Source organism: Geotrypetes seraphini, chromosome 5 (genome assembly GCF_902459505.1).
Source record: "Geotrypetes seraphini chromosome 5, aGeoSer1.1, whole genome shotgun sequence".
Taxonomy (NCBI): Eukaryota; Metazoa; Chordata; class Amphibia; order Gymnophiona; family Dermophiidae; genus Geotrypetes; species Geotrypetes seraphini.
The window spans coordinates 202,526,490-202,548,778 of record NC_047088.1 but is presented as its reverse complement, the minus strand read 5'-3'; the positions used below and the strand labels follow the sequence as shown (position 1 = coordinate 202,548,778).

The following is a 22,289-nucleotide window of genomic DNA, read 5'->3' as shown; positions in this document are numbered from 1 at the left end:
ATTTTAAAATAGAATCAGTAGTTAATTTGTCTACAAACCTTAATGTTTTCCAAGTATCCATTAATACTCTATTGTCCTTACGTATTCTAGGCACCTTTATACCAAGCAAAAGATCAAGCCTAAGTGGAAAGATAAGTGATCTCTCCACCTTTAACCACTCTGGTAATTGTTCCAAAAGCTCTGGGAGGACCCAATACATACCTTGGCGCATGATATAGGCCTGATGATACCTATAAAAATTGGGAAAATTTACCCCACCCTCCTTAATTGGTCTTTGCAAAGATACTAAAGCCACTCTTGCAATTTTACCCAGCCAAATAAATTTAACCAGAATACTATTTAATTTTTTATGGAAAGACCCCAGAAAAAACACTGGTATCATTCCCAATTGATAGCAAACCACAGGCAAAATCATCATTTTAACAGTTTGTACTCTTCCCCACCAGGACAAATGTAAAGGATTCCATTGCTCACACAATTCTGTAACTTTTTGTAATAAAAATTTTTCATTTATTCTTATTGTCTCTTCAAGTGTTTTATTCAGCCAAATACCTAAGTATTTTATTCCATCCTCTTTCCATATAAAGGGAAAGTATCAAGTATACCTTTTGTACAATGCACATTTAAAGGTAAAATCTCTGATTTAGTCCAATTTATTTTGTATCCTGAGAATTTTCCAAATGTATCTATGACCTTCAGTAGACATGGGATTGTTGTTTCCGGATTCCTCAAATGAAGCAAGATGTCATCTGCATAAGCAGATACTTTATATTCCACTCCAGCACATGGAATACCCTGTATGTCCTTTGCCTGTCGAATAGCTAATAATAAGGGTTCAAGAACTATATCAAAGAGCAAAGGAGATAATGGACAACCTTGTCTAACTCTCCTCTGCAACTTAAAAGCATCCGAAAAATTATTATTTATATATAAGCGAGCAGTTGGGGAGCTGTACAATGCTTATATCATTTGTATAAATCCGGATCCAATACCAAACCATTCCATAGCTTGATACATGAAACTCCATTCTACACGATCAAAAGCCTTCTCAGCATCTAGTGAAACCGAAAAAGCCGGATCATTAATTTGTTTTGTTAAATAATACATCTGAAATGCCAGTCTAGTATTATTAGAAGAGTGTCTTTGAGCAACAAATCCAGTTTGATTCATTCCTATTATATATTATATCTTAGTTAATAATTTACCATCTACATTTATTAAAGATATAGGCCTGTAGTTTGAAACCAATGTTGGATCTTTATTTGGCTTTGGCAAAACAATAGTTAAAGATTCTGCCATAGTGCCTGATATACAACCTTTATTCAGTTGATCCTGATATAATTTTAATAAATACGGTAATAGGGAAATTTGAAATTCTTTATAAAACTCTACTGTAAATCCATCTCCACCTGGAGCGGTCCCAACTCTAAGGGATTTCAATGCCATTTGTAACTCTTTTAATGATATAGGTTTATCTAAACTTCTTTTTATATGATCAGGAACCTTAGGACCTTCAACTAAACTCAAAATTCCATCCCATCTTTCTCTTTATTTAAATAAGACTCCGAAGAATACAATGACTTATATTTTAAAAATTGTTTTAATATATTTCCAATTTGAGAATGAGAATTTCCTAACTCATCTTTAATTATGCTTATTTTCTCCTTCCTTTTCTTTGCTTTTAAATAATTTGCCAATAATCTTCCAGCCTTATTTGCACTACCATAATACACCACCTGCTGAGCAAAAATATCTTTCCTTACTAACCCAGAGGAAATTTCATTATATTCACATTTTTTTTTAACAATATTTGAAATGTCTCCTGTTCCCATTTATTAACCAATTTTAATTCCAAATTCTTAATTTCTTTTTCCAAATTCACATTTTGTTTTCTTAACAGTTTATTTTTATATGCAGAATATGATATAATTTGTCCTCTCATAGTTGCTTTGAAAGCATCCCATAAAATTCCAATCGAAATTTCCTCTAAATCATTAAGTCTAAAATATTCATTTATTTTATTTTGAAATTCTGTGCAAAATTTAGAATCAGCAAGCAATGTATTATCAAACCTCCATACAGGTTTGGAATTATCTGGATCTACTAAATTAACTTCTATCCATATACCACCATGATCAGATATTACTATTGGTTCTATGTCAGCTTTTATAACTTGCTGTACCATCTGATCTGAAACAAAAATATAATCAATTCTTGAGAACGATTGATGAACATGTGAACAAAATGTAAATTCCCGATCATTATCTTTTAAATTACATACTTTATCTTTTAAATTACATACTTGTACCAAATTATCTAATCCCATTGATTTCATTATTCTACTAGGCTTTTTATCCATTATTGGATCTATAACAGCATTGAAATCCCCAGCCACCACTAAATTAGTAGTAGCCAGTGGTAAAACTAATTGTTGTAGAGATTTAAAGAATTCACCCTTGATTCGAATTAGGTGCATATATATTTAGTAACGCCATTGTATTACTGCCCATGCTCATGTCAACAAGTAACCACCTTCCTTGAGGATCTGCCTTAACCATATTAAATGTTGCTGGACATTTTTTATTAATCAATATTGCAACTCCTGCCTTCTTTTTTACCGCTGGTGCAAATAAACATTGTTTTATCCACTTATCTGTCAGCTTCATAGACTCTGTTCCAGACAAATGTGTCTCTTGCAAGAAACATATATCTATATTTCGTTGTTTAATATATTCCAATACCTTTTTCCTTTTTATAGGGTGATTAAGGCCATTTACATTCAAAGAAAAAATTTTAAAACCCATTTTACAAATAAAATATAAAATACATATATAATCCACTCAAACATAAAATATACATTTTTTCTTTTTCCTTAAACCAATATATGAGTCTCCCCCTCCCCTCTTTCCCCATCCCCCCTATTCCCATCCCCCACCCTCCCCTCCCCTAACACAAATGCAAACTTCGAAACGCACATATTACTGAGCAAAAATAATCTCCCCACAGGCAATAACATACTCATTTTTCTTTCTCTAATCTTTCAAACAACCAACACTAAATTCTCCTGCAGTCAATCCATTCTTCAAAACCCTAAATACCCATATTTACTATAATTCTTTATTATATACTTCCCCTCTCATTCAAATTTTCAAACATTCTTCCATCCTATACCTCTAATATATTTATAAAAGTATATACCCAATATTTCGGAAACCATTTCTTACAATATATACCCCCCAAGATTAATATTATTATTTTATTTTATTTTTTTGTATAACCTAAGTTTCTCACAACTTCAATGGAACATACATCACTCCATCCTATAATATTCATTTTTTTTATCCTTACATCAAAAGAAGGATCAAACATTTCAACCAAGCAGACCTCATATTTTTTTAAACTCTCATTAATTTTCATTGCATCTTCAATCTATTACAGTCTATTCTCCATTCTGCACAACTGTAACACTTGTACATCTTCATCCTGCTGTTTCAGTCTCTTATTCCATCTTCTTGCAGATTGCTATTTCATCTTTCTCCAATAAAGTATTTTTGCAACATCATCCTTATATCTCAGTCAATTTCAGATGCAAATTGTAAATCTAAATAATGCTCAAGTCATTTCCATCAGTCTATCTTCACATCTTCTTCTCTTTACATCAATAGTCTTTTGTATTTTTCATCTTATTATATTCTAAGTTCCCACATTTCTCCAATGCAGCATTTATGTGTCTTCATATTATTATCTCAGTCACGCTCAAATGCAAATTATAAACTCACATTAAGAAACCATCCAAATCTTATAATTGTTCCTCATATTTTTTTCACTTCCTATATGCTCCATCCCTCTTCTTACCTTGTCAAAATCTTCTTTTCTTCTTTTCTTATTGTCTCTTTAAAATTTTCATTTCTATTCTTTAAATCTTGTTTGAAATGTTGATCCCCCCTTAATCTAACCTCAACAATTTTCTAGAAAATATTTTTCTCCTTTTCTATTTTTTTTCCCACTTTTTCCTTCTTTATAAAATATCTTTCAATTTTCACTCAAAAATATAAACCAAAAATAATCTAAATATATTATTTATTACATTTTCTAAATACTTTCATGAAACCATAGGCAAATTATATTGCTCTAGAAATTCCTGTAATTTGCCTGCTTCTTCAAAATTATAAGTTTTATTCTCATAAGTTACCCTCATAATAGCAGGGTATATCAATCCATATCTTGCTCCCATTGCTCTCAGTTTAGGTCTTAAATCCAAAAGCTGTTTTCTTCTGTAGGCAGTACTTTTGCAAAGTCAGGTACTATAAAGATCTTAGAATCCTGGCATTTAAGATCCTTATTTGTTTTAGCCAGCTTTATAATCTCTACCACCTGCTGATGTCTTAGCAGCTTAAAGATTATTGGACGGGGACCCTTCTGACTATTTGATCTTTTCATCGGTATCCGATGTGCTCTTTCTATCTCCAAAGGAAAAGAACTTTTAAATGGCAAGATCTTTGGGATAAAATTAGTCACAAATTGAATAGGATCATTCTGCTCAATCCCCTCAGGTATCCCAATCAGACGCAAATTATTCCTTCTTTCACGATTTGATAAGTCTTCAAAATCCTTTTTCAACGCCTCTATTTCTCTGTGATCTTTTTTACACACCAGCATCTCTGCCTCAGATTTCTCAGCATGCTTTTCTAACTGCTCAATTTTGAAATCAACTGCCTGCATTCTATTTGTCAGACTCTCTATTTCCTTCTTCACATCTTTTATATTTTTAGCGTTATCACTTACTATTTCTTTAATTTTCTGAAGTTCATTCATCAAATCACTGTTATCAATTTCTTCCTGAGGCAACAGGACTGCTGTCGGGGATACCGAATCAATTTTTGTTCTTTTTTTACTTCCTGCTCCTGAATTCACCGGATTACTTTTACTAGTTTTACCCGAAGCCATTTCTTACTTCAATTCTCTCTTTTCCTTCACTTTTCTTTAATTTTAACTGCCAAAATCTTAATAAAATTTGCCTGTCACAACAGAGCTAATCCTCTACCCAGCCATCTTCGTGCGCTGCAAAGTTATAGAATCGCTCCACCAATCTCTTAAAATGGCAGCTTTAGTATAAAAACGACATTCCCTAAGTGCGGGTGAGCGTTGTCCTGAAGAGCAACTGAGGTCGGGTTTTGTGCATTTTTCTGCACATTTTTTACAAAAAAAATCATGATAAAACACTGCTGTGACACTTCTTCCACATGGAACTTTGTCTGTGATGATGACGCCTTCATGATCATAAGCAAAAATAATCATTTTTTTACTTTTTATTGAGCTTGTTGAAATTATTTTGGTTGGGGAAAATGGAGCTCTCCACTCATCAATGAAAAACTACACAAATACGGCTGGGAGGTGTTACCTCATGTTCCCTAAGGTCCAGACATGAGTCCACCAGACTTCAACCTTTTTCCAAAGTTGAAACAACCTATGTGTGGACATTGTTTTGCATCTCTGGAAGAGCTTTCTTCCTCTGGTACCTGAGCCATTCGGCAACTGAACCAAAACGGTGTCATGGATGGAATAATGATGCTTCCTGGACGTTGGGACTCAGTCATTGCAAAGCAGGAAGACTATATTGAAGGATTGTAAAGAAATACTTGAAAAAAAATAAAACATGTAAATTTAAAAAATTAGTGTGCATTATTTATGAAATGACCCTGTATTTTACAATTTGACTTAACATCAGCTTTTGATTGGTCAGTTATACACTTTTGCTGAAAGGTTAAATGAGATTGGGATTGCAAGCTCATTACTAAAGTGGTTTAGAAGTGTATCAATTTGAAGGGGAGCCTATCTACTCCCTAGTTAATAAATTGCAGTATCTCATAGGGTTATCTTCTATCCCTTATCTTGTTCAAAATCTATGTGAGATCTTTGAGAACAACCTTAGTCAGCCTAGGGATTAACTACTATAGCTAAGCTGATGATATCACTCTTCTTATTCTTCTACCATCTTTAACACATGACTGTTCTAGAGTTATTATTAATTTTTTTATTATTATCATCGGCCTCATTTTTTTAAATATTTATAAAATGTGATCAATGACAATTTAGCAGTTCTATACAAAAATGTGAAGGAATGACTGTGCTAAATTCTGATGATTCAGGAAAGGGATCTGTAAGGATCAGTTGATTTAAGAAAATAGTACATAATTGGTATAGGATTGCACATTATTGATATATAAGTTTGTACATCGGTGTGATTACAGAATGTCACAGCCAATAGGAGTGACTTAACTTTAGGTATAAGCACTTAGGCCATGTCAAAGGCTGATATAGATATTAGCACCTAAAGCTGGCAGTCACAGTCATGATAATATTCTATAACTTACACATGCCACTGCAGACATGCCCCTGAGCCGCTCATGTGCATACCCCCTTTGTAGTTGTCTACTATAGCATTTAGGCGCTAAACTTATGGAATAGCTCTTAAATGCAGTTTTGCGTATAACTATAAATTAGCACCAGTTAAACCAATTAAGATCAATAACACCTATGGCAAATTTTACTGGGTTAAAGGACTGAAATCCTACCTCTCCTACCAAGCAATGTCCAACATAGTAATATCCTTGGTATTCTCAATCTTTGACTAATGCAATGCAACCTTGTTGGGTTTACCAAAATATATGATCAGACAGATCCAAACAGTACAAAACTTGGCAGCAAGGTTTTTGCTAGGAAAATCAAGACAGACAACTGCCACCCCACTACGGAAAGAGCTACACTGGCTCCTGATTGAAAGCAGGGTAAAATTCAAGATCTTATTACTGACACACAAATCCATCCACCTTTTAGAACCACAGTATCTTGTGGCCAGATTACATAACCATACTCCTCCACATGCCCTACACTTGAGCCAAGAGTCTCTACTACAAATACCCTCCTTTAAAGACATCAAATACAAAAGCACAAAAGTACAAATGTTCTCTGTAATGGCTCTAAAGAAATCAGAAAAACCCATTTCCTGCTTTGTCAATCCTTGCTGTGCCGGATGATTTGAATGGTCACAGCGCAGTCCAGCTGTTCCTGAAGAAGGGGGTGTGCACCCCCGAAACGGAGTCCCGTTGGACGAAGAATATCTTTGCTGGCTGTTTGTCTTCACAGAGAAGCTAAGTACTTCCTGTTGTTTTTTGCTTGGCTGGACTTGGACGTTTTCTGGCCCCCTGGACAAGGGGCAGAGACAATCGTAGTGGATGGTAAAGTGTGTTTTTTTGATTTATGTATATCTTTTTTCACACTTAGCACTGTAGGGTGCACTTTATTGTAAAAAAATACGGAGTAGAGCCCGGGGATGTTTCACAGTTAACACTCGTTTGGGTGTAAGCCATGTGACAGCCTTTTCCACTGGTTCTCTAGTGGGTGGCTGTGTTACTGAGGGCTCTCCCGTTTAATCTACTTACATCTTAAACATCATTGATAGGTTGGTGAATGTAGTTGTGCCGTCTCTGCTTTTGTCTCTCTCCCTTGTTTAGTTTCTATTCTTGGGGTTTGGGAGGTTTTTTGTTGTTGGATTTATTTTTTTTTTTTTGTTGGCTCTGTAATGGCTCCACATGGTGGAATGCCTTACTGAAGGAAGTAAAGCTAGAAACACCAAACAATTGAAGAAAGGGATAAAGACTATTCTTTTCTCAGACTACTTCAACTGAAACTATGAGCTGATAGAGGTGAGAAAGCTACTAGAAGAAATTAGCAGGCTCCCACCCTCCCACTAGAACATGATAGGAGATCGTTCCAGAAATGTTTAAGATAAGAGGAATATCGTAATGGTTCTAAAATATTAGGATGAAAGTAACTAGAATTATCTAGGAGGCATGTAAATAGAGCAAATATGGCACACATTGCTAGAGCAATTAGGAGGAATGTAATTATAGTTTACTTAGTTGGAACGGTTAACCTATTTAGGGGGGTATAAATATAGCATACTTAGAATGGTTAATAGTAATCTTGTATAAACATAGCACACATATATGGTAGTATAATAATGCAAATGCAAATCATGTTACCCTAGCCACACAGCTAGGAGACTGAAAATAATCACAGGGAATCCATCTGAATTTCTATTTTAAAACCCATTACAGATATCTTTGCAAACCACTCTGAATTGACTCCTCAGGAATTAGTAATGGTATAGAAGCTCCCAATAAAGATAAATATTATTGGTACTTAAGGCCAATTGCTGCCTAACTTAAGAGCTGTCATGGGTACTTCCTGCCTAATTTAACAATTAAGTTAGGCATAAAACTGGCACTGTTCTATAAATTGCATGCACAAATTTGTGTGCTACTTGAAAATGTGGCCGCACAACTATAGAATCAGGGGGTTGGTGATTTTTATAACCTTTATATTTTCTTTGCAATCTTGGTCAAGCACATGCCTACTTGGTATAGCGTGTGAATGTACATAGGGGGTAATTTCATAAGAGCTATTTTATGTACTGTATATATACTGCTGTATATGTGTGAAAAATCCTTTGTAAAGCATGTACAAGCCCACTGTAATATATACTACATGCACTAGCCAACAATACAACAAAATCAAACTTCTAGGAGTTATTATTGATGAAGATCTTAACTTTCACCACCAAATCAGCAATGACACTCAGAAATGCTTTTACAAATTAAGACTCATCTGTTCTATTATTTATTTATTAGATACCCCTCCATCAATATAATAATTCACTCCCTTGTTATTTCCAACATTGACTACTGCAATACCTTGTATCAAGGAATTACTCAAAAGGAAATTCATCGGTTACAATTTTTCCTATACCCCTTCCCGGAATCTGCATTCTACTATTCAAAACCTATTCTCTATTCCTCCTATTCATGAACTATTTCTTGATTCTACCCGCAAAATCATTTTCTCAGTCGTTGCTCCCACGTTATGGAACAACCTTCCGTCAAATCTCAGACAAGAAACATCTCTTGAAAAATTCAAATGTAACTTAAAAACATTTGTTTTTAAAGACGCCTTTTCAGTTTGACTCTATTCTCCCTGAGCCATAACAGCTTCCTTGTAATCGGCAGTACCGAACTGAATGCCTTCCCATTTCTTCCCTCCCTTTTAACATTTTTTTCCATTGTATTTAAGCTCTTATCATTTCCCATTTTTCCTTTTTATTCCAGTAAGTCTATTTGTTTTGTCATCCCCCTTATTTTTTACTTTGAAGTTTATATTTCATTTTAACAATATTCTGATAACTATAAACCATTTAGGTTTGTTTTTGATAAGTGGTATATCAAAGATTAAATAAACTTGGAATCTTGAAAACTAGAGATGTGGATATGATATTAACTTTTATCTCAATATTGTACAAGTCCCCTAAAAAAATTCTGTTGAAAATTTTAGAGAGTAATGTCAGTGAGAGAGTTCTTGTAAACTGAACTGAGGTCTTTAAGGGCTTCACAAGAGATTAAATTAATAGTTCCTTCACGGACTGTATGCCGATTAAACAAAACTAATATGATGATAATAGGGAAGGGTTTGGAACTTTCTATCTCTTAGCATAAGAGAAATATCAGACTATATATGTTTTTGCCGCTTACTCAAGACATGATTGTTTCAAAAGTATTTTAAATGAATTTATAGAGAAATATGTAATTTTTATGTACTGTATAGTTGAGATTTGAAACTTTATATTCATTGATGGATATATTTGATACAAGCACTTGATGATAATATGAGATGTACTTTTAGGCATTTATATTATTGATCTGTCTAAAACTTTTGGTTAAGCAGAATATAAATGTCTGTTAAATATTACATTTTTAAAAATCTGTCTGCAGTTCATTCTAACACCAATGCTTTCTTGGCACATTACAGGTATGAACGAATCCATACAAGACGACCCTATCATGCAGATGTTGCCAGCAGCTTTTGTATAGATGATGACCTGGTAAATTTGGAAATTCTAGAAGAGGTACTGTGAGCTCTTGCAAAGATCTTGGAGTAAAATGCTGATTCATCACATAAGCTAGATTTCACTTTTGTTGTTGTTTTATCTAACTGATATACAGGCAAAAAAAAAATACCTAATCTTTAAAGACTTTTCGTCAAATATGGAGTAATTATACAAATATGGAGTAATTATACATTGGTTATAAACCATAATGGCAAGTTCAAATCAGGTCTGGTACTGGACGTCTATTATCTGTTTACAAATATGAAACACTATGGGCTAGAGCAGGGGTAGACAACTTTTTACATGAATGCCAGTATTAATCCTAATGGACCACAACATTGTATTGGAACCAGGAATGCACAGAGCTCCAAAAAAATGGAAACAAACTACTAGAGTGGCAGCTCTAAAAATATTTCTGAAATACAGTAAAATCTCTACAATCTGGTTAATGATGTTTTCTGGTCTCGTAGGCCACATAAAATCAATGGTGAGTCACATTTGCTGCTCACCCTGGGCTAGTGATGCTAACATTACTGCATGCTAATGCTGTTAACGTGTTATTTTACCACAGGAGTTATTTTATGCAGTGGGACCTAGTTACTAATAACATGTGATAATGGTGTTAGCACACGTTTGAAACTCTTATCCCTATTTATACTGGATTCCATTACTATACGATTTCATTATATAATACAGTAGACCTAACTTTAGCTTAGAAAATGCAGAGTTCTGAATTCTAGAGAACAGTTCCAAATAAATACAAACTTATGTGGGCTTTTACAAGGCCACACAGCTGAGTGCCATGCAGCAAATGCTCTGACACCCATTCAATTCCTATGGGCATTGGAGCATTTACCACGCTGGCCTGTGCTTCTGGCTTTTGTAAAAGAGGGGGGCTAATGAAATGGAAACCATCCCAGGTTCATTCAGTAAGTATGTAATTCCTACTATCCACCATCCTAATGTAAAGGCTTCAGCTAATAGAGCACACTGCAATCAGGCTGATATTTGGCTTAAAAAAAATATGACCATGTCACTGCTTACTACCACATACTTCACTGGCTGCCTTTAAAGGCCCAAATCATGTTTAAACTTTCATGCATGGTAAACCATGCGCCATCAATGCACCAGAGCACATAACCCACCTGTTTTCCTCTTCCTCCTTCACCTCAACTAGGGTAAATAATACCCACCAGCTAATCCTCCCTTCACCTAAGGGGGTGAAGTACAAGAGCATCTTCAACACCCTCTTCATGTACAGTATATTGCCACAAGAACCTGGAACTCCCTCCTACCTTCAATAAGAACAGAACCAAATTATCTCATCTTCAGGAAAAGACTGAAAACCTACCTGACAAACCCCTTGCGACATAGGCTCTGCACTCCCACCTAGGCAGTGCAAGCAAGCCGCCACATTGTAACTTAGCTGTTTCCTTCCTACAACAATGCAACCTTCCTTTGAACTGCATTGTATCTTTACAATGTATTGTATCTTCCCTTCTGAAGCAATATTCACTTGCTTCTCTGTGTTGTAAATTTTCCCCATGTTGCTACATGGGCCTCGTTATCTGTAAATCGCCTTGAACCTGTGTTGGAAAAGTGCGATTAAGAAGTCCTGATTAGATTACTATGAAATTGTCTTTTGTGGGGCTACTAGTCTAATTCTTCCTGGAAAGCTATTTGCTCTCCAAGTTGCTTATAAACAGCAAAGATAGGAGAGTTGTTTTCAAGAAAGAGAAGAGAGGAGAAAACCTTCTTTTCTGCAAAGGAAAGCTGGAGGCTTCTTGGACCTTATTCTAAAACCTACTGCTTAGTGATCTGTAAGCCCATATTAAAGGATTTGGAAAGCCATTTTTCACCTGGAGTATTGTACAAAGACTTGAAAAAAAAGAGAGGAATGTAGTAATATAAACAATTTACATCAGGAATACTTACTCAACAATACTCTACAACTTATAACAATTTAACATGCATACTGTGGCTCTCTAAAGTACTGGAAAACCAATGACCTTCAGCAAGGAATATAAGATATAAAAGAAAAATCAAAATGTTAACCTTCATATAAATGTGTCACTCAGTCCACTAAAATATGGCAGCGTAAAGGGAGTCCTCAGTGTTTTATGGCTGTGATTACTCAAAATAATGGCTCTTTACACCACTAAATGAATGAAGCTCCATAATAAGCTACTTATGAGGCTTGGAGGTTCTCCATTTTTCTAGCACCAAGCTTTGGACTACAGCATTTGTTGGAGAACTGAGCTCTAACGCCTATCAATGTTCAATGGTTTGGGGTTCCTAATGAAGAATTAGCATAACTGAACTTTATTGAAACTCATGTCAGAGATGTAAGCGAATAACTTTACAGTAAAAGAATCTTAATTTATTTTACTGTTTCTTCTTTTCTTTTTCATATAAGTCTCTCACTATTATTCCTCTTTGCAAATTTCTGTGGCACAAAGGATTAGCGGAACCATTGTAACTGCAGCAGGTCTAATTGAGGGGATACTCATATGGACTCCACACTGCTTTCTGTCATGCAGAATGTTTATTTTGTTTGATCCAATTCCCTCTTTAACATATAGTGCAACCCCCCCTCCCAATTTGATCTACTTTATCATTGTGATATAATTTGTACCCAGGTAACACAGTGTTCCATTGATTGTCCTCTTTCCACTAGGTCTCTGAGATGCCAATTATACCTATCTCATCATTCAGTGCTAAATACTCTAACTCTCCTATTTTATTTTTTATGCTTCTAGCATTTATATACAGACATTTCAAATTGTGTTTTTTTCCTTGTATCTACAGACTGCTGAGAAGATGACAGAGATAACTTGAGTCCTTTACTCTGCCTTTCTTTTATACACTCCTGGCTTATTTCATCATTATTGAAACTTCTCTTTTGGAACTCCCTAAATATCCTCTTTCAATAGTATCCTTCAAGGATACTTCACACCGAACCATCCACTCCTGGATGACTGCCAGCTTTCTCCCCCCCCTCCCCCCCATCTTAATTTAAAAGCTTCTCTATGTCCTTTTTAAACTTTAGTGCCAGCAGCCTGGTTCTATCTCAATTAAGGTAAAGTCCATCCTTTCAGAATAGGCTCCCACTTTCCAAGAATATTGTTCAGTTCCTAACAAATCTAAATCCATCATTCCTGCACCATCATCTTAACCATGCATTGAGACTTCAGAGCTCTGCCTGCCTGTTGGGTCCTGCGTATGGATCACTCATCTATGATTTCTGCTGTTTTTGGCCTGGAGGGCAATCCAGTCATGAGGTTCACAGCCTAAACGTGTGCTATAAGAACGATGTCTGAACTCTTCCCCTTACAAACTCTCCAGATCTCTGGCCTCCCTGAAATGACTGCTCTTTCTCACTAGCAAGAAGAAAAATGCTTATTTCTTACTGGCTTCCTCATTACTTTCAAAAAGGTACTCTTATGGCATGACACTTAGACTTTGAGGACGCACTGAGATGGTGCCATTTTGTCAATGATGAGCAAGCTGGCAGGAGGTAAGCCCTTTCCTTTTCCACTTGCAAGCAGATATGGGAAATTTAGGAAGTCTATGGGCTCCTTTTACGAAGGTGCGCTAGCATTTTTAGCACGTGCTACAATGCCGCACATGCTTACCCCGCGCTACACAGAAAATACTAACACCAGCTCTATGGAGGCATTAGCGTCTAGTGCATGCGCTAAAACCGCTAGCACACCTTCGTAAAAGGAGCCCTATGGAAATCAGATTGACTTCTAGGGTCTATGTGCACCTTATTTATCAGTTGGGGATAGAAGGGTAGTTGTGTTCTGAGTGGACTTATTGTGTTATGGAGATGGAGAAGATCGAGGTCTAAGTAAACTTTTTGTTGTGTCAAGTGGGTGGTGTAAAGGTTGTCATAACAAACTTGCTGCATCCATGCTGTAATAACATCTCAATTTCTCTGAATGATTACGGTGTAAATCTTATACTTTTCAGGATACAATTATACACCAGCTTCAGATACGGTATGCTGATCTACAGATCTACACTTATGTTGGCGATATTTTAATAGCCTTAAACCCCTTCCAGAATCTCAGCATATATTCCCCACAGGTGAGACTATCATGTCATCCTACCTACCTTGTCAAAAACAAAATACCGGAGTCGGGTAAGCCAATAGATAAAAATGGATTAATAAAAATCCACATATATATTGACCATGACATATGCACCAATATTTCAAGTTTAGCATATACTTTTAAGAAGGCGTCACTATAAGAAGTGGGACAATCTTGTTTTAAGAGTGTAGAAGTGAAGTTTCTGATCTCGTCTCTTTGTTTCTGTGTATGATTTTGGGAAGTCACTTTGCTTCCCTGCATTTTCTCCCACATTCTGTATATAGGGGGATCTTTTCCTAAGGCACGCTAGCAGATTTAGCGGGCACTAAATGCTAATGTAACGGGCGTGTTAGCATTTGGCGCACACTAAATCAGCTAGCATGCCTTAGTAAAAGACCCCCATAGTGACATAGGTTGCGCACACAAATCAGTGGGGACAGCCAATTTTTGCACGCAATTGAACTGTTTAACAAGACCAGTAGTTGGCAATTAACACCTCATAACTGACACTAATTGGAACTAATTAGAAGTTTATGTGCACATTCAATAAAGTGGGGCACATCAGTTTGAGTGTGTGAATTAGAGAATGACATGGGGACAAATTTGTACCCGTCCCCGCAGGACCTCAATTTCCCTGTCCCATTCCCACAAGTTTTGTCACTGTCCCTGTCCCATTCCTGTACGCTCTGCCTTAACTGCACAAGTCTCGAACACTTATGATTTTAAAGTGTATGAGGCTTATGCAGATGAGGACGGAGCTTAGGCATTGGTGGAATGAGGCATTATGACATCACAATCTGAGCTCTAGAATGTTGTTGCTTATGATTTTAAAGTGTTTGAGGCTTGTGCAGATGAGGATGGAGCTTGCAGGAATGGGGCAGGGACAGGAAAAGAACTCACGGGAATGGAACGGGGAAAATTATTTCCTGCAGGGACAGGGAAGAAATTATCCCCGTGTCATTCTCTAGCGTGAATCTCAAAAGAGGACGTGGCCAGGGGGAGGAACATGGCGGATCATGGGCATTCCTAAAAGTTATACACAATGTTATAGAATACGGCCAATCAAAGCACAACTTAGGTGCAGCTATTTAGGTCTGATTTTATTTTACCTAAATGTTAATGACATGTATGGTCACTAAGTAGGATTTTATATATGGCGGATGCCTTTTATAGAATTGTGCTAAGCGCCATTATGATCAGCACCAATTTTTTAGGCATTAAATAAAGAATCAGATGCTCTGAGGGTAATTTTATAACTGTATGCCTCCATTTAGGTGCTCTGAGGCCAGGTAGTAGGAGTCTATTCTATAATGGAACCTAGACACCTACTGTAGGTTCTGTATCAGAATACTAGTGTAACCTGCTATCAATACACTTAACATTTAGGCACTTGCACTTCCAAGCCATAGAGCTGGTGTAAGTGTGAGTACCTAAATGTGGCAGTGAGACATGTATTCTGTAAGTTATCCATGTAAATGCGATGTTCATTCATGATCCACCCATGTGTATGCCACTGTGCATACCACTGAGGTGGAATATTGGTATATATGTGCATCTGTATTATTCTAAACATTGGTCTAGTCAAATACTACTACTACTTTTAATCGTTTTTATAGCGCTACCAGATGCATGCAGCACAGCACAGAGTCACAAAGAAGAAGAAAACAGTCCCTGCTCGAAAGAGCTTACAATCTACCGTATTTTTGCGGATATAACGCGCACCATTGTAAAACGCGCACAGGGGTATAGCGCGCAGAAATCACGATGATATGTACAAAAACTTTTCTATACCGCGCTCAGGCATATAACGCGCATGCTGCCCGACTCTCCTCTGGCCACCCCGACTCTCCTTTCGCTCTCCCCGACTCTCCTCTGGCCACCCCGACTCTCCTTTCGCCCTCCCCGACTCTCATCTGGTTGCCCCGACTCACCCTGACTTTCGGTGCACTGCCCCGACTCTCCTCTGGTTGCCCCGACTCACCCTGACTTTCGGTGCACTGCCCCGACTCTCCTCTGGTTGCCCCGACTCACCGTTCACCCGCCCTGACTTTCGGTGCACTTGCCCCGCCTCTCCGTGCCTGTCCCCCTTGAAGTCCTGTCCCCCCTTGAAGGTCTGCCTGTCCCCCCTTGAAGGTCTGCCTGTCCCCCCTTGAAGTCCTGTCCCCCTTGAAGGTCTGCCTGTCCCCCTTGAAGATCTGCCTGTCCCCCCTTGAAGTCCTGTCCCCATCCTGAAAGCCTGATGCCCCCCCTCGACGTCCGATTCTTCTCCCCCCTCGGCAGGACCACTCGCACCCCCACCCCGAAGGACCGCCGACTCCCCGACAATATTGGGCCAGGAGGGAGCCCAAATCCTCCTGGCCACGGCGACCCCCTAACCCCACCCCGCACTACATTACGGGCAGGAGGGATCCCAGGCCCTCCTGCCCTCGACGCAAACCCCCCTCCCCCCCAGCCGACCCGCGACCCCCCTGGCCGACCCCCACGACCCCCCCACCCCCCTTCCCCGTACCTTTGGAAGTTGGCCGGACAGACAGGAGCCAAACCCGCCTGTCCGGCAGGCAGCCAACGAAGGAATGAGGCCGGATTGGCCCATCCGTCCTAAAGCTCCGCCTACTGGTGGGGCCTAAGGTGCGTGGGCCAATCAGAATAGGCCCTGGAGCCTTAGGTCCCACCTGGGGGCGCGGCCTGAGACACATGGTCGGGTTTGGCCCATGTGCCTCAGGCCGCGCCCCCAGGTGGGACCTAAGGCTCCAGGGCCTATTCTGATTGGCCCACGCGCCTTAGGCCCCACCAGTAGGCGGAGCTTTAGGACGGATGGGCCAATCCGGCCTCATTCCTTCGTTGGCTGCCTGCCGGACAGGCGGGTTTGGCTCCCGTCTGTCCGGCCAACTTCCAAAGGTACGGGGAAGGGGGGTGGGGGGGTCGTGGGGGTCGGCCAGGGGGGTCGCGGGTCGGCTGGGGGGGCGGTCGGAGGTTCTTGGGGGGGGCGGTCGTTGGAGGGAGGGGGGTTTGCGTCGAGGGCAGGAGGGCCTGGGATCCCTCCTGCCCGTAATGTAGTGCGGGGTGGGGTTAGGGGGTCGCCGTGGCCAGGAGGGTTTGGGCTCCCTTCTGGCCCAACTACACAAAGTACGGGGAAGGCGGGTGGGGGTGTCGTGGGGGTCGGCCAGGGGGGTCGCGGGTCGGCTGGGGGACGGGCGGAGGTTCTTGGGGGGGAGCGGTCGTTGGGGGGAGGGGGTTTGCGTCGAGGGCAGGAGGGCCTGGGATCTCTCCTGCCCGTAATGTAGTGCGGGGTGGGGTTAGGGGGTCGCCCTGGCCAGGAGGGTTTGGGCTCCCTCCTGGCCCGATATTGTTGGGGAGTCGGCGGTCCTTCGGGGTGAGGGTGCGAGTGGTCCTGCCGGGGGGGGGGATGTATCGGACGTCGGGGAGTCGGCCGGGCAAGAGGGCTTGGGCTCCCTCTTGCTCCGATCGTGGATGCGGGTGCGGGTGGGAGCGCGTGCGAGCGGTCGTTCGGGGTGGGGGTGCGAGCGGTCCTGCTGGGGGGGTGAATCGGGCGTCAGGCGGGGTGGGAACTATGTTTAAAAACTTTTGTATACCGCGCTCAGGCATATAACGCGCGAGGGGTATGCGCGGTACGTAAAATCACGTATAGCGCGCGCGTTATATCCGCGAAAATACGATAATCGGCCAAACAGGATGTCATGGATTCAGTTAAGGGGAATGGTTAATCAATAGAAATACATATACTCCTCCCCCATCAAACTGATTGGAATCTAGTTATTGTGGAAGCAGTAGCATAGTAAGGGGATAGAGTGTCCAAGGTGCCATCTTGGTGGGGGCACCAACATCTCTCCTCCCCCTTCCCCCCAGTTAGGGTTTCTCTTAAGTGCATTCTCCCTCCATCCCCATAACTCTTCAAGTCTTCTAGTCTTTGCCAGCAGTGAGTAGGAAGTCCTTCCTGCTGCTCATGCTGGCCCCAGCCCTCTTTCTTATTTCACTTCCTATTCACAAGAGCAAGAAGTGACATCAGAGGGAAGGTTAGCTGGTGCAAGCATCAGGCAGAAGACCATGCTCACTGGCAGTGAAAACTAGAAGACTTGAAGAGGTACAGGGGGGAGAATGCTTTTAAGAAACTCCACCACCAGGCTGGGGGGGGGGGATGTGGGGTGCCTCTGACCCAGGTACCAGCTTCCCTTGTTATGCCACTGTGTAGAGGTACTTATCCTCTTTACTCAACTGAAAGACCTAAAACAGGGCACTGGAATGGTGCCTACAGAGGTGCTTTATGATACCTAACACCATTGTAGGCATATCTAATGCCGGAAGTGGTGTTAGACATCATGTAAAAGGTAGGCACCAGAAAGGTAGGCCTTGAAAACCCTGGCCTTTGTTTTCGGCACCTATGTTTTCTGAAGCCATGATTCTATAAATCATGATTGACACGCGATCAATGGCCGCTTTTAAGGCGGTCGCTGACCACAACGCCGTTTATGGAATCCCAGCCTTTGTGTCTTTGACCCATATACTAGAAAATGATCTTTACCAAAAAGAAGAAACATTTTTGAATTAAAAAAAAAAAAAATGATCTTTAATTATTTTATTTCTTAATATTATTTTTTCTCTTTCGTTTAGTTTTCTAAGCTTTACCACGGTATGAAGCGTTGTGTCAACCCCCCACATATATTTGCTTCTGCAGACGCTGCATATCAAGGAATGGTTACTTTCAGTAAAGACCAGGTATGAAACAAGTTCTTTTAAAATATAGTTGCATAAAATAATGATATATTATGGTCCTTACATGATTTATTATTTACAGTTAAATACAATACAATACAATTTTTATTTGTATACCGCCATCACAAACAATGACATACCTAATATATGAGGTGCTTGGAAAAACATCCCTAACTGTCCAAGACTGTAAGGAGTAATAATAGTAGAATACTCAGCCTTTCAAACATATGAATTTTTGCAGAGTTTAAAAGTGCAATCATGAATCTACAGGATCAATGGGATTGACTTTGGTCACCATATATTGCTAAAGAGAATCTAACAAATTCTATCAATTCTGGGAACAAATTTTGGAGTGCCTGTCTGTCCATGTGTACGCATAGACATAAAGGCATACACACAGACATATAAAGATACACGCATGCACACACAGACACACACATATACTTCACACAGCTGCTGTCATCCTCTACCATGTTTTTGCAAATGTAGAAAGGGGAAACACACCATTTTGTCCCACTGTAAACACACATTTTTCAGCTTGATTACCAAGTTCTATATCAGTTTGCTTATGTTCATGTAGTGCCAATCTCCATAGCATTTTATGAGTGTTTTAACATAATCTGTTGGAGACATTAAGAGAAAATAATGACATGACCTTGTTTAATGATCTGCAGATGAATGGCTGACAGGATTCTGCAACATATAAAATATGTTCTGCCTGACAGTCAAAATGATTTAAGCAAGCAGGAGAGGCTCTGGCCTGCTTAAATTGCTGCTGGCTGCATGACCACTAGTATTCAGTGGCATTTAACCAAGTAGCACCCCTGAATATCATCTCTGACTGGCCATTAAAATCATTGGCAAATCTGTTGCTGCTGTTTTTTGGATGTCGGTTGTTGTCAATAAAATTGTTTGAAAGTAAAAAATGGGCAGGTCAGGTGCAACACATGGGGTAGTGCTGGGGGGTTGGTGCTGGCAATATTCAGTGTCACTACGTGAATAACTTAAAAAAAAAAAAAAGTTTAGCCTCCTTGTGTAGTGGAGCGAGGCTGCTACAAGAGGTTGTGGCAGCCATTTTGCAGAAGTTGCTGCCTTTATCAAGGACCAGAAGGAATTGAAGGTAGGCTGTGTGTGTGTGTGTGGGGGGGGGGGGTGCGGATTATCAAGATGGGAGTTTGAAGGGTCATTCCTGAGGAGGGGGGATTTCTCAAAGTTGCAGCTTGTGGGAGGAGGTGTAAGAAGAATGGGGGCTTAGAGGAGTTTTAAAAAGTTTTGCAGGTCCCGACTGATATTCAGCCAGAACCCTCATAACTGTCTTATGTGTACCCCGGCTGATTATTCGCCGTGACCCACAAAAGCTCTGGCAGCCACTGCTTCCAGAATTAGCCCTGGAAATTCAGTGCTGGTGTCTGCACATGGTACGGCACTAAATATCTGGGTCTAATATAGCTGGTGACAGCATTTAAAAAACCACTGGCCACCACTGTGAGCTGTAGGGCAAACTTGAAGGGCATAAATTGAAACATTGATGCTAAAATTCAGATAATCATTCTTTTTAAGGATAACAAAAATTTGAAGTAATCTATCAGTGGGCTGGAGTTAATTGAAGTATCTTTAGCAGGGTTGATTGAATGCACACAAGCTATTATGATGCAAAAAACAAAACAAAAAAACAAACTCAATTAGGATGTTGAAATAGTTAAATCAAAGAGAATGCTCAAAATCTTATAGAACAAGTTTTGTATGACTGTACAATATTTTTTAGACTAAATAACATTTACCTGCATAACTGCATATAAACTAAACTAAAACTTAAGGGGCTCATAATCAAAACAAAAAAAACATCTAAAAAGTGGCCTACATCGGTACTTGGATGATCAAAAGGCCAGATCGTCCAAATACCGATAATCAAAGTTGGTTTTATACGTATCTAAAATCAGCTTAGGCCTTTCCCCTGCCTCTAAACATATAGAGCGAAAAGAAGCGTTTTTAGAGGCGGGGAAGAACGGGAGGTAAGCTGACCTACACTTAGTCGTACAGCAGGTGTAACCAAAATTTTTGACAGCCCGAAAAAAGGGCTGCTGAGCTGATCGCGGCTGCCGCGATGAGCTCAGTGGCCCCAGCAACCTGCCCCCCCCCCCACACACACACACAATAATTGCAGCAGGAGAGATGCTTCATCTCCCCGAAGTGCGATCCCCCGAAGTGCCACCAACCCCTCCTGTCCCGGTGACCCCCACAATCGGATATGGGCAGGAGGGAGCCCAACCCCTCCCGCCAATCACCTGCTGCAATCCCCCCCTGATTGGATATGGGCAGGAGGGAGCCCAACCCCTCCTGCCCTGGTGACCCCCTCCATCCCCCGATCTGAAATGGCAATCCCCCATCAGATACGGGCAGGAGGGAGCTCAACTCCTCCTGCCCCGGCAAACTCCCTACCCCCACCCCCACTAAGATACGGGCAGGAGGGATCCCAGGCTCTCCTGCCCATGACGCACCCCCCCCCCTGACTGCCCCCTGAACCCCCGATCGGCCCCTGAACCCCGTGACACTCCCCCCAACTGTCAAGCCCCCACCCCCACACCTACCCCCAACACTCCCCCCCTTACCTAAATTCAGTTGGACGGATGGTCGGGTCCCAAGCCCGTCCACCTGGCAGGACCGCCATCCGCTGAATGGGCCTGATTGGGACAGGTGCCTAAGGCCTCACCAACCGGAATTGGCACATGGGCTGGGTTAGTTAACTGTCATAAATTTGATGATAATAATAATACACTTCTCCCTCCATATTCGTGGGGGATGCAGGCGGACCATAGGCGTGAATATGGAAAAACCGCAAATAACTTTTTATATGTTATTTTGCAGTTTTTAGAAAACGTCATTTGTATTATTGAAACCACGCATAGCTTGGAGCAGTCAAGCAGTGATTTCAGGGCTTGGAGCAGGCAAGCAGTGATTACCATCGATTCAAAGAGAATTTAGGGCTAATATCAGGCAAGCAGTGATTCCCACCAATTTTCTCCATGCATGCTGAGAAGAAGCCTTTCTCTCTATGGATGCTGGGAAGGAGCGTTTTTCTCAGTGCACACTGGGAAGCAGGGAAGCAGAAATTTTGTGGGAGAATGCATGGAAGCAGCGATTTTCAGAGTGAATGGTAAGCAATAAACTTTTTTATTGGTACAGTAAAAGGAAAAAGAACTTTAATGATGATGTAATTTTGGGGGGCGGAGTCAGCAGCCATAAAATCATGAATAAGCGAATCCACAGATATGGAAAATGCGGATACAGAGGGAGAAGTGTAGATTAAAAATAAAGAAAAGCAAAAAAAATATAGACCAAAAAGGAAAAGAAATATAGACCAAAAGTCATAAAGATGACATTAAAAAAGATTAGCAAGAGTGGTTTGTTAAATATTTTGAAAATAATAATGTTGTCAAGGTTCTACAAAATAATTGAAAAGAATTTAAATCTCTTATCATAGGTGGAATTGCTTTCCAAATCTCCGTTAGTTTAAACAT

At 40.2% G+C, this 22,289-nt stretch overlaps 1 protein-coding gene across 1 annotated transcript in view; it reads left to right on the top strand.

The window, feature by feature from the left end:
- The window catches only part of MYO3B (myosin IIIB), a 319,347-nt gene that overhangs the window by 48,991 nt on the left and 248,067 nt on the right, over positions 1-22,289 (top strand). Inside the window, exons 3-5 of the mRNA XM_033944123.1 lie at positions 9,865-9,961; positions 13,919-14,035; positions 18,670-18,774. Of these exons, the coding sequence (XP_033800014.1) occupies positions 9,865-9,961; positions 13,919-14,035; positions 18,670-18,774 (319 nt within the window). The remainder of the gene's footprint in view (positions 1-9,864; positions 9,962-13,918; positions 14,036-18,669; positions 18,775-22,289) is intronic.